General features: G+C 41.4%; 1 protein-coding gene across 1 annotated transcript; it reads left to right on the top strand.

Moving 5' to 3' along the window:
* The first annotated feature begins 121 nt into the window (after positions 1 to 121).
* On the top strand, positions 122 to 10,719 carry LOC137881313 (sodium- and chloride-dependent GABA transporter 2-like). The gene is made up of 12 exons (XM_068723205.1): positions 122 to 194; positions 961 to 1,042; positions 1,275 to 1,407; positions 1,876 to 2,010; positions 5,285 to 5,388; positions 5,617 to 5,741; positions 7,230 to 7,342; positions 7,644 to 7,781; positions 8,131 to 8,233; positions 8,577 to 8,677; positions 8,908 to 9,078; positions 9,562 to 10,719. Exons 2-12 carry the CDS (start codon positions 969 to 971, stop codon positions 9,724 to 9,726), a joined length of 1,362 nt encoding a protein of 453 aa, XP_068579306.1. The 5' UTR covers positions 122 to 194; positions 961 to 968; the 3' UTR covers positions 9,727 to 10,719.

Here is a 10,719-nt window from a genome sequence, read left to right as displayed (position 1 = left end):
TTTTTCCCCAAAACATTTACAGTTCAGTCATAAACTTGATGTTTTTGTTCCAGGAGTGGGTTATGCCACCCAGGTGATTGCTGGCCTGTTTAACATCTACTACATCGTTTTGTTGGCCTGGGCTATCTTCTATCTGTCCAACTGCTTCACCTGGGATCTGCCCTGGGCCTCCTGCAACAACACCTGGAACACAGGTGAGCCACAGGACCAAATGCCAAAAAACAATGTGTGCTTCTTCTAGACATCTATACTCTTGTGTGTATTAATTAACCAGGTGTAGCCAGGTCTCCATCATGTCATGCTTGTGGAGATCTGAATAAAACATTTTAGCTACACGTGGACGGCAACAGTAGTCGGTCCAACACATTTGGCTGGACTAAAATATCTCAACTATTTGAATTGCCGTGAAAGACATTCATGGTCCACAGTGGATGAATCATTGTGACTTTGGGGATTCCTTGTCTTTTCCTATTGTGCCATTATGAAGTTGACATTTTGGAGTTTGAGTAAAATGTCGTGACAACTATTAGATTTTAATTTGTCCAATACTTTACTGGTTTATGATGAAATACCGAAAGAAAACTACTCCCATTAACTCCAGCAGAACTTTGTGAAGTGCTAAATAGCACGTTAGAATGTTAACACCAAGCACTTAGATGCTAAATATGTTACACGCTATAAACATCTGCATGTTTGCATTGAACAACTATGGCTATCGACTTTTAGTTTTGTTTATTTTAAAACAATTACAAATATTATTTTTTTCGGGTGTTCCCTTTCAACATTTCATTCATTTACAGTTGCATTTTATCTTAAGGTGGTGAATGTTCCTGCACCATTTCACTTCTCCGTCTCAGTGGTGGCATTGTTTCACTTGCCTGTGTGTAACTTGGATACCTCAGAGAAAGTTTGGATTTCTTCACAGGATTGAATGTCTTTCTGTCTTTTCTTTCATTCAAGATTCTTGTATGGCATTTCAGAGGGGGAATAGCTCCATCAATCGCCATGAGAACACCACCTCTCCTGTCATTGAGTTCTGGGAGTAAGTGCCTTTTTGTTTGGCCTTGTCCTCAAATGGCCTTATAGGCGCCAACAAGCTCAAAAAACTTGAATCTTGTTTTCCATCCATTTAAAAAAATGTGTGATTGTTGGACCGGATACAACTTTTGCTACTGGTTCTGAAACGTTTAGCTCCAAGCTCTTTTGAATTTTGTATAGACTCTTAGCTTCCAGATAAAAATATTTTGTTTGTCTTATTTGTGTGCGATCCCCAGGCGAAGAGTGCTGAGAATTTCCTCAGGCATTGATCACATTGGCTCTCTGAATGGGGACCTGGTTATCTGTCTGGCCGTTGCGTGGGTCATTTGCTACTTCTGCATCTGGAAGGGCGTCAAGTCTACTGGCAAGGTGACACCTCTCCCCCACTCATGACAGACAAATATTCACTCAACACTATAAAAAGAGAATATTGGAAGATAGTTTTCTGGAGCATTCCTTATTTAAAACACTTGTTTTGCTCTGATTTCCTTCAATATGTGCTCGCTGTGTGGTTAGGTCCTTCCCAACACTTGCAGGAAGTGTTGCATTGTTTACAGTAGCAGATGGAATAAAACTTGCATGAACTGAGCAGCTAGCTCAAAAAGTGTCAATGCACATAAATTGCCACCTGAACCTCAAACCTCATCGACTGAAAATCTAGAACACCAAACATACTGTACATAAATTGTGCAGAACCCTTTGAGACATTGTCACCAATTTTACACGATATAACATTTCACGTTTTAGCCTAAACACTATTGGAGAAGGAAGAACGTCTCATTGTTATAAGTCTTGTAAATGTATCTCTGATTAAAAATTGCTGCTATTCCCCTGCAGGTGGTTTACTTCACAGCCACCTTCCCTTACGTTATGCTGGTGATCCTGCTGATCCGAGGGGTCACCCTGCCAGGAGCTTCCACTGGAATCCACTACTACCTCTACCCCGACCTGCAACGGCTGTCTGACCCACAGGTATGCTGCAAATGCACTTGCTGTCAGACGCGAACATTCACAGAAACAAAAACACCGACACATGCAGACTCAACTGTAAGACACAATGATGTCATCTCTACCAGCATGTCAATATTGTTAATTATTTGTAATAATATTAAAACTGGTACAGTGTTGCCTGGGATATCCAGCCCTACAGATTAATTACACAAACGTGCTGAGGTGATAATACTCACTCACATTGACAGGTATTTTCAGCACATTTTTAAGAACTAGTTACTAAAAGTGTTTTGAGGAATGCCAAACCAACACATCCTCCTAGCTCCCTGAAGCTTATGCCATCTCTGCGATTTTATTGAGAAATTAACCGATAACTTCTGCTCACCTAGCAAAACAGTGGCAGCAGGATGATGGAGATATGGAGGCTGAGGCTGAGCAGTGACCTAAAAGTTGCTGGTTAAATCAGGAATATGTGGAGGATGTTGGTATAAATTGGAATGATGGTGATTAGTTGTGCACAAGTTTGGCAGATTAGGCATTGAAAGCTTTTTATTTAGCACATATTCCACAGCATTTGAGTTGGCATTTAATTGCTTGAAAGTGTGTTTCCATCTTGTCTGGATGTGATTGATCAGAAACGTTACACTGTCAATAAATAGCTTGCAAAGCCAAGGACAGCTGAGAAAAGTAAAACCAGCAAAAAAACACCACAACAACCAAGCCTACAACTTCAAAACAGATTTGCTCCATTGTCACAGGATCCTAAATCTCCATCTGATGACCTGGATAAGCAGCTACAGGGAAAGCTAATGACTGGCCCGGAGACTCTGATTATTGATGACTATGCTGTAAAAGATGTCAGAACGATGTGCAGCAAGAATACCAAAATACTTTCCGAAAGATACGGTCTCTAACATGAGAGACAAAATCCTGGACATCATGGCTGACCATCCCACAGTGAAAAACATCATCGTGCATACAGGAAGCTGTGATATTGTGAAACAACAGTCTGAAGTTCTGAAGCGAGACTTTATTGATCTGTTAAACACAGTCAGCTCTGTCAAGGCTGAGGTGTTTATCAGTGGCCCTCTTCCACCAGTCAGAGGAGGAGATGAAGGATTCATCAGGCTGTTTGCACTGAACAAATGGCTGTCAACTGCATGTACTGACCATTCAGTACATTTTATCAACAATTTCTACATTTGTTGGGAGCGCAGGCATCTTTTTAAGGCACATAGAGTTTGCCTGAGCAAGTCAGGGGTAAAACTGTTTACCTCTAACCTATTTTTCTTCCTGTGTCACCCGTCTGTTCCCACTGCCAAGGACCAGAGACAAGAGGAATCTAAACAAGAGATAACCACACAGCATCGCCGTAGAGACCTTACAGGAAGGATGCCCCCGCCTAACGAGAGCCAAGAGGAGGAGTCTCCAACCTCATCATCAGGCACCGCCTCTGATCTCCCACTTTCCCCACCCTTCCGAGAGGAGGAGTCTTTACCTCCCTCCCCAGCACCTACCTCCACCCCCCAGACTCCATCCAGGTCTCTTTCCTCTCTCACACTCTCCCCATCCTCCCCCCACCTGGAGTTCACTGACCACATGAAAGAGCTGGTCATTGCTGGAACCAAACACACTCCTCGCCCCACTCTTCGACGTACAGTTCCAGCCCCACCCCCGCAACTGACTCTAAATCCAGTTTTGACACAATTGGCGAAGGTAAAGCGCCGTGCCCCTCTCCCACCTCCACTACTGTCTCCCCTACATGATAAAGGCAATAATTGATATCTTCTGGGTTCAGGCTACAAGGCTAATGACACCAATGATTCTCTTCAGGAAAAGTTGGGGCCCTGTATGCAGCTAGCCTTCTCAATTCCTGTCCTGATAGTTTATAGAAAAAGACAGGTGAGGCTGCGAGGAAACAATAGTAAACCTGCAAACTTAACATTCATTCCTCGTCAGCCTGTCCAAATAAATTGGGCTGGTGGAGTCGGTGCCTTGGGAATCCCTGCCTTTGTGTAGTGTTGTGTCCAGAGCTTGTGTTGTTGGTTGACATATATACTAGAAGAAGTATTATCTTGAATGATGAAGGCAAGCCTATTTAGATATTCATCCTCATTGTGATTGCGCTCATAGGGTGTATAGACATTCAGGATAATGAATTCCTTGTCATCATGACTAAACTGTATTGCAATTCACCAGTCAACACCAAGCCTGACCACATTTATTAATGAGTCAAGCTTCTTATTCCAGAAAATAGCCACACCCCCTGGTATCCTTCCTCTGACTAGTCCCCTGCCGAGGTCAGTTGTAGACTCCCCAGCATCATGGAAGTTATCATTGAAAGAGTTCAGTTTTTCCAAGTCTTGCTTTAGTAAGAATGTCTCTTGTAAATAATACTATGTCACAATTCTCCAAAAGGTTGTCAACAACCATGTGGCCAGCTTTATCCCCCACGCTCTGGCCCACACACAGGCCACGACAAAGCCCGGATAAACATTTAGCAAGGCAAGTGAGTGCCCATAGCACCAGCAGGCACACTTATTCCCCCCACAGCAAGTGCATGGTTGGACCCGATCACTCCTGCCCTACGGGGCTCAAAATAGCGTCGGACAAATGCCCCTTCTGGCCAGAGCTCCGGAATGTACATTTCATCAAACTCATTGCATTCAGCAGATACTTTAAATGAGCTGAATCTTCTGTGGACAGTGTCGATCTTTTGACAGTTGACCTCACAGCCTAGTTTTTCCTTAAGATACACAGATAAAGTTTCAGCGTCAAGATCTGGTGAGAACCTGGTAGCAAAGACACTCACCAGCTTGGTCTTGACCGTTCGGATGGTGCCCACAGCTCCGGTCCCAACAACAGGCTTAACATTGCTAGATTGTTTTTAAAAAGGGGTCAGATTGTGTAAGTGGAGATAACTTTTTCATTATGAGTACATGGGAGGCTGTGTGAGGAGGGCAGTCTCAGACATTTGATGTAATATTATTTTGGTGGTGAATATCTTTTTATATTGCTAATGAAATGCTGCTTGTCAATACGCAGACTGGTGAGATACATCTTCCACACTTCAGAGTGAACCAAGTCTTCTAGGAGTGTTAGCCATACATCTCTTTGTATTGGTAATCGGTTGTAAATATGCAGACTAGAATGATATAGAAAATGTGGTAACAATGTGGTAACTGGTTATACTTTGATTGTTGTCACAATTAGCCGACGGTTGTGTTTGAACTCCATACTATGATTATTCTGGTTATATAGTAAACTGGTATTATCGGTCCTATTCTGTCCTAAGGTATGGATGGATGCTGGAACTCAGATCTTCTTCTCCTATGCCATCTGCGAGGGTTGCATCACCGCCCTGGGAAGCTACAACAAATACAACAACAACTGCTACAAGTGAGGACTGACATGATGATGCACTAGGCATTGGGATCAACTGCACAACACTACCTTTCTAATCTGTTTTAAATTACAGTACAATGCAACCTGTTCAACCTCACGCTACCATAATTGTTGACATTTTATCTTTATAGAACAGGAATCAAATCTGAAGTACAGACTATATTGGGTTTTCTCAACACACAGTTCCTAATCATTACATTCCCCTCTCTGTGTTATTTCTAGGGATTGCCTGTCCCTTTGTTTCCTGAACAGTGCTACAAGTTTTTTTGCAGGATTTGCCATCTTCTCCATCCTGGGCTTCATGTCCTACGAACAGAACGTGCCCATCTCAGAAGTGGCTGCATCTGGTTGGTTTTTCCTGCCATTATATTAATTAATATACATATCCTATTCAGCCCGACGGACCCAAATTTGGGTCCACTGTAGCATTTACCGTCAAAAAAGTCCATTTATGCATGTGTACAATTTATGAATATGAATATTTTATATTCCAAAAAAAATTAAAAATCTGGGTAAAACAAACAATCGAAGACATTTTTACAAACTCCAAACACCATTCTACACAACTATTATACGCAAATAAAAGATTTATCACAATATCACGTATTTCTAGCCATAACTCGCTCTTCTCAGAGTTAGCATAACAAAGCTAACGGTTAGCATAGACAACCGAGATAGCAAAAAGCAAGAGCATTCGACACAGATTCCAGAACTACCATCAGAATGTCTCTCAAGTAAACCCTCACAAGGCTGTGATCAAACAAACACCAGAAACACAATGCACAATATCCTTCAAAATCATCCAAAGCTCCTTACCTTTTTGTTGTTCTGCTGTAAATCTCCGCTTAATTCCATCAACAATATTTCTACGTATTTCCGGTGCGTCTCTGAAATGTCCCCGTGTAGAAACAAGGGTCTGTCTAACAAGGCGCCGTGGGGGAAAGGATTCGATTTTCAGCAACTTTACGCACGTTTCAGGCGACGCGCCACAGATTTAACCCTTATTGGCTTACATTTCTGTCATTCAAAATCATGATGAGTCTGTTCAATAGCCAGGACTCAGACGCTTCTAAGGAGGGTCCATTGACTGAAATCGACCAACCATAGGCTGAGCTAGGAGACATAGACTGGAAACCAGATGAGAAAATCCCATGGATGACAGACATAAACAGGCTCAGAGAGGATCCAGGCTCTCTAAATGATGCCAAACTGCTGCATATGAACATGATATTCATGTTCATGTTCTGTTATTATAGAACATGATCCTTTTAATGTCATGAATATTTATATGTAGTTAGTCAATTACCGTAACTTAATTTAAAGAAAGCCCATCTTTTTTTCCAACAAGTTTTCTTTCATACTGATTTTATGAATTTACTTCATACTATATATGTCCATAGCTGTTTCCAGACACTTGTTTACGTTGGGAGGTTCCAATTTTTTTCAAACTCTTATCTGAGTGCTGTCATTCTCACAATCCCCAAAAAATACAATTGCTCCTTTTTGTAGGCTTTCCCAGAAGTGTACTGTTTGTAACCCTGCTTTCACATGAAGAAATATTTTCTTTTTTTAACAGTGTTGTTAGGTATGCTGTCCTTGGAGAGACTACCTGAAACATGTTCTTCTATTTCTGTTGAATTACTTTGGTTGAATTATTTTATAAAACTTAATATGAGTCAGAACAGATGTATGCAAAGCTCCCGCTTGAATTAATGGATTTCCTTCAGCCTCTCAATGGTTTTAATGTTATTGTTTTTACAGCATGCACGTGAGCGAGGGTGACCAATAAGGGTAACTTTGATGAGAAAATGACATTTAAACTCTATCCGACTCAGGTCCAGGTTTGGCCTTCATAGCCTATCCTCGGGCTGTGTCCATGATGCCTCTCTCCCCTCTATGGGCCTGCTGCTTCTTCATCATGATTGTCTTTCTGGGACTGGACAGTCAAGTGAGACCAACATATGCCCCAGACACACACACACACACACACACACACACACACACACACACACACACACACACACATACACACAACAGAGATGACAGAGAAAGAGAAATTTCAATATCACACTGATACACATAGTTTTTAAAAAGCACCATGAATTATTTATCAAGCGTATACGTGAACAGATCCGCTGAAAATGTTTTGTTTGCTTGTTAGTTTTTTGGATAGCTCAGCAGCACACATGCACAAACAATCATGCATACACTCTTATATGCAAATGTCTCATAGTTCTTTCTTTGATCAGTTTGTGTGTGTGGAGAGCCTGGTGACAGCCATGGTGGACATGTATCCCTCCACCTTCCGGCGCAAAAACCGCAGGGAGCTCTTCATCCTGGTGGTGGCTGTGGTGTCCTTCCTCTTGGGGCTCATCATGCTGACAGAGGTTGGTCTCAGTGATCTCACTTCATGATGTTTTTACAGATTAAGAGTGCAGGATAAGCATTTAATCTTGCACAAAGGAGGATATCTACACCCCTGGTTTTTATGTGCAAAATCTTTTCACTCCTTTTTCAACATAACTTTGAACTCATATTGACGATACCCAACAATCAGCTATAGGAATATAAAGAGCTACTACCTCTTAATTATACTCTGCAGAATTGTCTTCAAGTATACAAAATGAATAAGTGGCTTTAATAATATGTCAAATTTGAGTTTTTCCTCATAATTTGACAGCCTGGAGGTTTTCTTTTGCTAGTTATAGGGTTATAAACCCAGGTCTGTCTCCACAGGGCGGCATGTACATCTTCCAGCTCTTTGACTACTATGCAGCCAGTGGGATGTGCCTGCTCTTCGTGGCTGTTTTTGAGACTGTTTGCATCGCTTGGGTTTATGGTGAGTTTTGTTAGGCAGGCTATTTGAGAAGGCATGAAGGAGGTATTTATTAAGACAAAGGCTTTATTCTCACAAGGCACTATTCATCCCAGTGCACACTGCCCCCTACATTCAGCCAATCACTAAGAATTAACACATTCCAGCCAAAGAGTGTTTTCAGTGTTATTTCAGTTAGTTGGTTTATTTAGGCAATAAAGTCAGTAATATGAAACTAGCCTATTAAAGCAGTTCTCATCTTTCTGTCAGTCAATGCTATTATGAATATGTTTCTTTTGTCAACAGTCTTGACACACATTATTGATATGTTTCCACTGCATTTTCCCTCATCTCTCCCTGATTACAGGTGCCGACCGTTTCTATGATAACATAGAGGACATGATTGGCTACCGCCCCAGCCCAATCCTCAAATACTGCTGGCTGTACTTCACCCCTGCAACATGCTTGGTGGGTCTCACATTCATTGTCAACATGTACGCTTTCACACTGTACTCTCCTGAAACAAGAGCAGCCTCTGCTGGCCAACAGTGAAAATACAATGATAATTTTTTATGGTTAAGGTTAAAGGTTTTTATCAAGTTTTGACTTTAAGTATTTACTTGTTTTTCAAATATCAGGTATGTCGTATAGGCAACGTCCATCAATACAGAATCATGAAATATCTTTGTCTGTTTTAGGGAACCTTTGCTTTTGCCTTGATCAAGTACTCACCTCTGAAGTACAACAATGAATACGTATACCCATGGTGGGGCAATGGGATAGGCTGGATCCTGGCCCTGTCCTCCATGCTGTGTATTCCTCTCTGGATAGCAGTGAAACTGTACTACACCCCGGGAACATTGAGAGAGGTAAGTTTTACCAAAAAAAATTAAATAAATAACTTTAAAAGTGCTAATGAATGACTGGCTCTGCTTCTGTCGCTTCAGAAGAACAAAACATGAAAAAATAGCAGTCCACATGATGACAGAAACTTGGGAAATGAATTGTGTTAAAGCTGCTCTCATCACTGTGTTTGTATTAGCACTGAATCACACGATTATGTGAAAGAGATCGCTCTCATCTAACAAACTCAGAGACTTAACACTAGTAAAGTGTTAAGTCTTCTTTCTGCTCATTGATTTGGTTTCACAACCTTACTGTTTGATTCAGTCTCATCACACTCATTGACCTTGCATCCAGCAGGTAGCTGTTTTCAAAGCTCTGATAAACCCACCGTACACTACCCGCCCATCGACAAATGGCAGACAAATTTAGTAACTAGCTGAACACAGTGAAGCATTTAGCAGCTAAAGAGCAAGTTTTCTTCCAATGAATACATTTTTCGTTCACAGCGCCTCGTTATCTTGACCACACCTTCCCTCGATTTACCGAAGACGAAGAAGGAACGGGAGAAGCTGCTGGCCGTCGTTGAGGCCGACGGTGACAGCCTCCATCAGAAGTCGCCTCCGTCTAAGGACGGCTACTTCCCCGTTGATGAAAAGGAGTCTCACTGCTAGAGAGCTTGAGGGTTGGAATCAGAGCTCCGGCCCTGTTCCAACTCCCTCCGCAATACCTCACCAGACAAGGTGACAAAACAGGCACGGTGCAGACTTTAGGAGTCACCCGACCTGTAACTGCTTATCTGCTGCTTTTTGAGCTTTCTCTTAAGTACACTGCCTCCAGTATGACGGCATCAGGATTGCTACTTAGAGAGTTACATCAGTTGGTTACCATCTCATTTGCCAGTGGCAGAGTCACATATACACTTGAAACTAAAATGTGTCCATTGTTGTAACACAGTGGCTAGGAATTTACTTTTGATCGTGTTTGCTTTCTAAGGAAGCATTTTTCTTTTCTCTTGTGGACATCTCTAATGTTCAGTGAGTATGACATGACATTCCAGTTTATAGATTCTAACAGCTATCTGATGCGGACGGAGCACAAGAGGTGTCACATGAATAAAAGCTGTGCGTTTGAATGCAAAGCGTAATTCCATCAATCGATCCAAGTTATCATCTCAGGATGTACGATTTTCTAAAGAACACAAATCATACAAAACCATACTAATACCCAATGCTTCACAATTCAATAATTGATTTTTAATGTATATTTAGCTGAACTGACCACAACTCAGCTCAAGTAAGCTTTGCTCTTTTCAGATTGATTAAATGAGCATTATAACATTAATGTGTATTTCTTTTGCTGAACATTGCAGAGTGGCATGAATATGTCACATGCTTTTGTTCTGTGTTCTGATTATTGACATGATTTTAATTTAGTTGGGTTTTGCCTTATTTCTAATGCATTGAAATGTATGGAATTAAAATGTTAAGTGCCTGAAGGAGACAGTTGTGCCCTTTAGATAATATGAGCAGGGCAGGCTAGTTGATCTCTCTTTCTGCTGTATAATAATGAACTTCAGCATGGGTTTCTTTACATGTTTGAATGTATATATGGTCCGTTATTGCTGATAGGGAATACTTTTACCACTTTTAACTTTTTTATGCTAC

The sequence above is a fragment of the Cebidichthys violaceus genome, unplaced genomic scaffold, assembly GCF_023349555.1.
Source record: "Cebidichthys violaceus isolate CVI_PGR_0920_01 unplaced genomic scaffold, fCebVio1.0.p SCAF_3, whole genome shotgun sequence".
NCBI classification, from domain to species: domain Eukaryota; kingdom Metazoa; phylum Chordata; class Actinopteri; order Perciformes; family Stichaeidae; genus Cebidichthys; species Cebidichthys violaceus.
The sequence above is the reverse complement of the archived record's forward strand: the minus strand, read 5'-3'. Positions and strand labels throughout refer to the sequence as shown.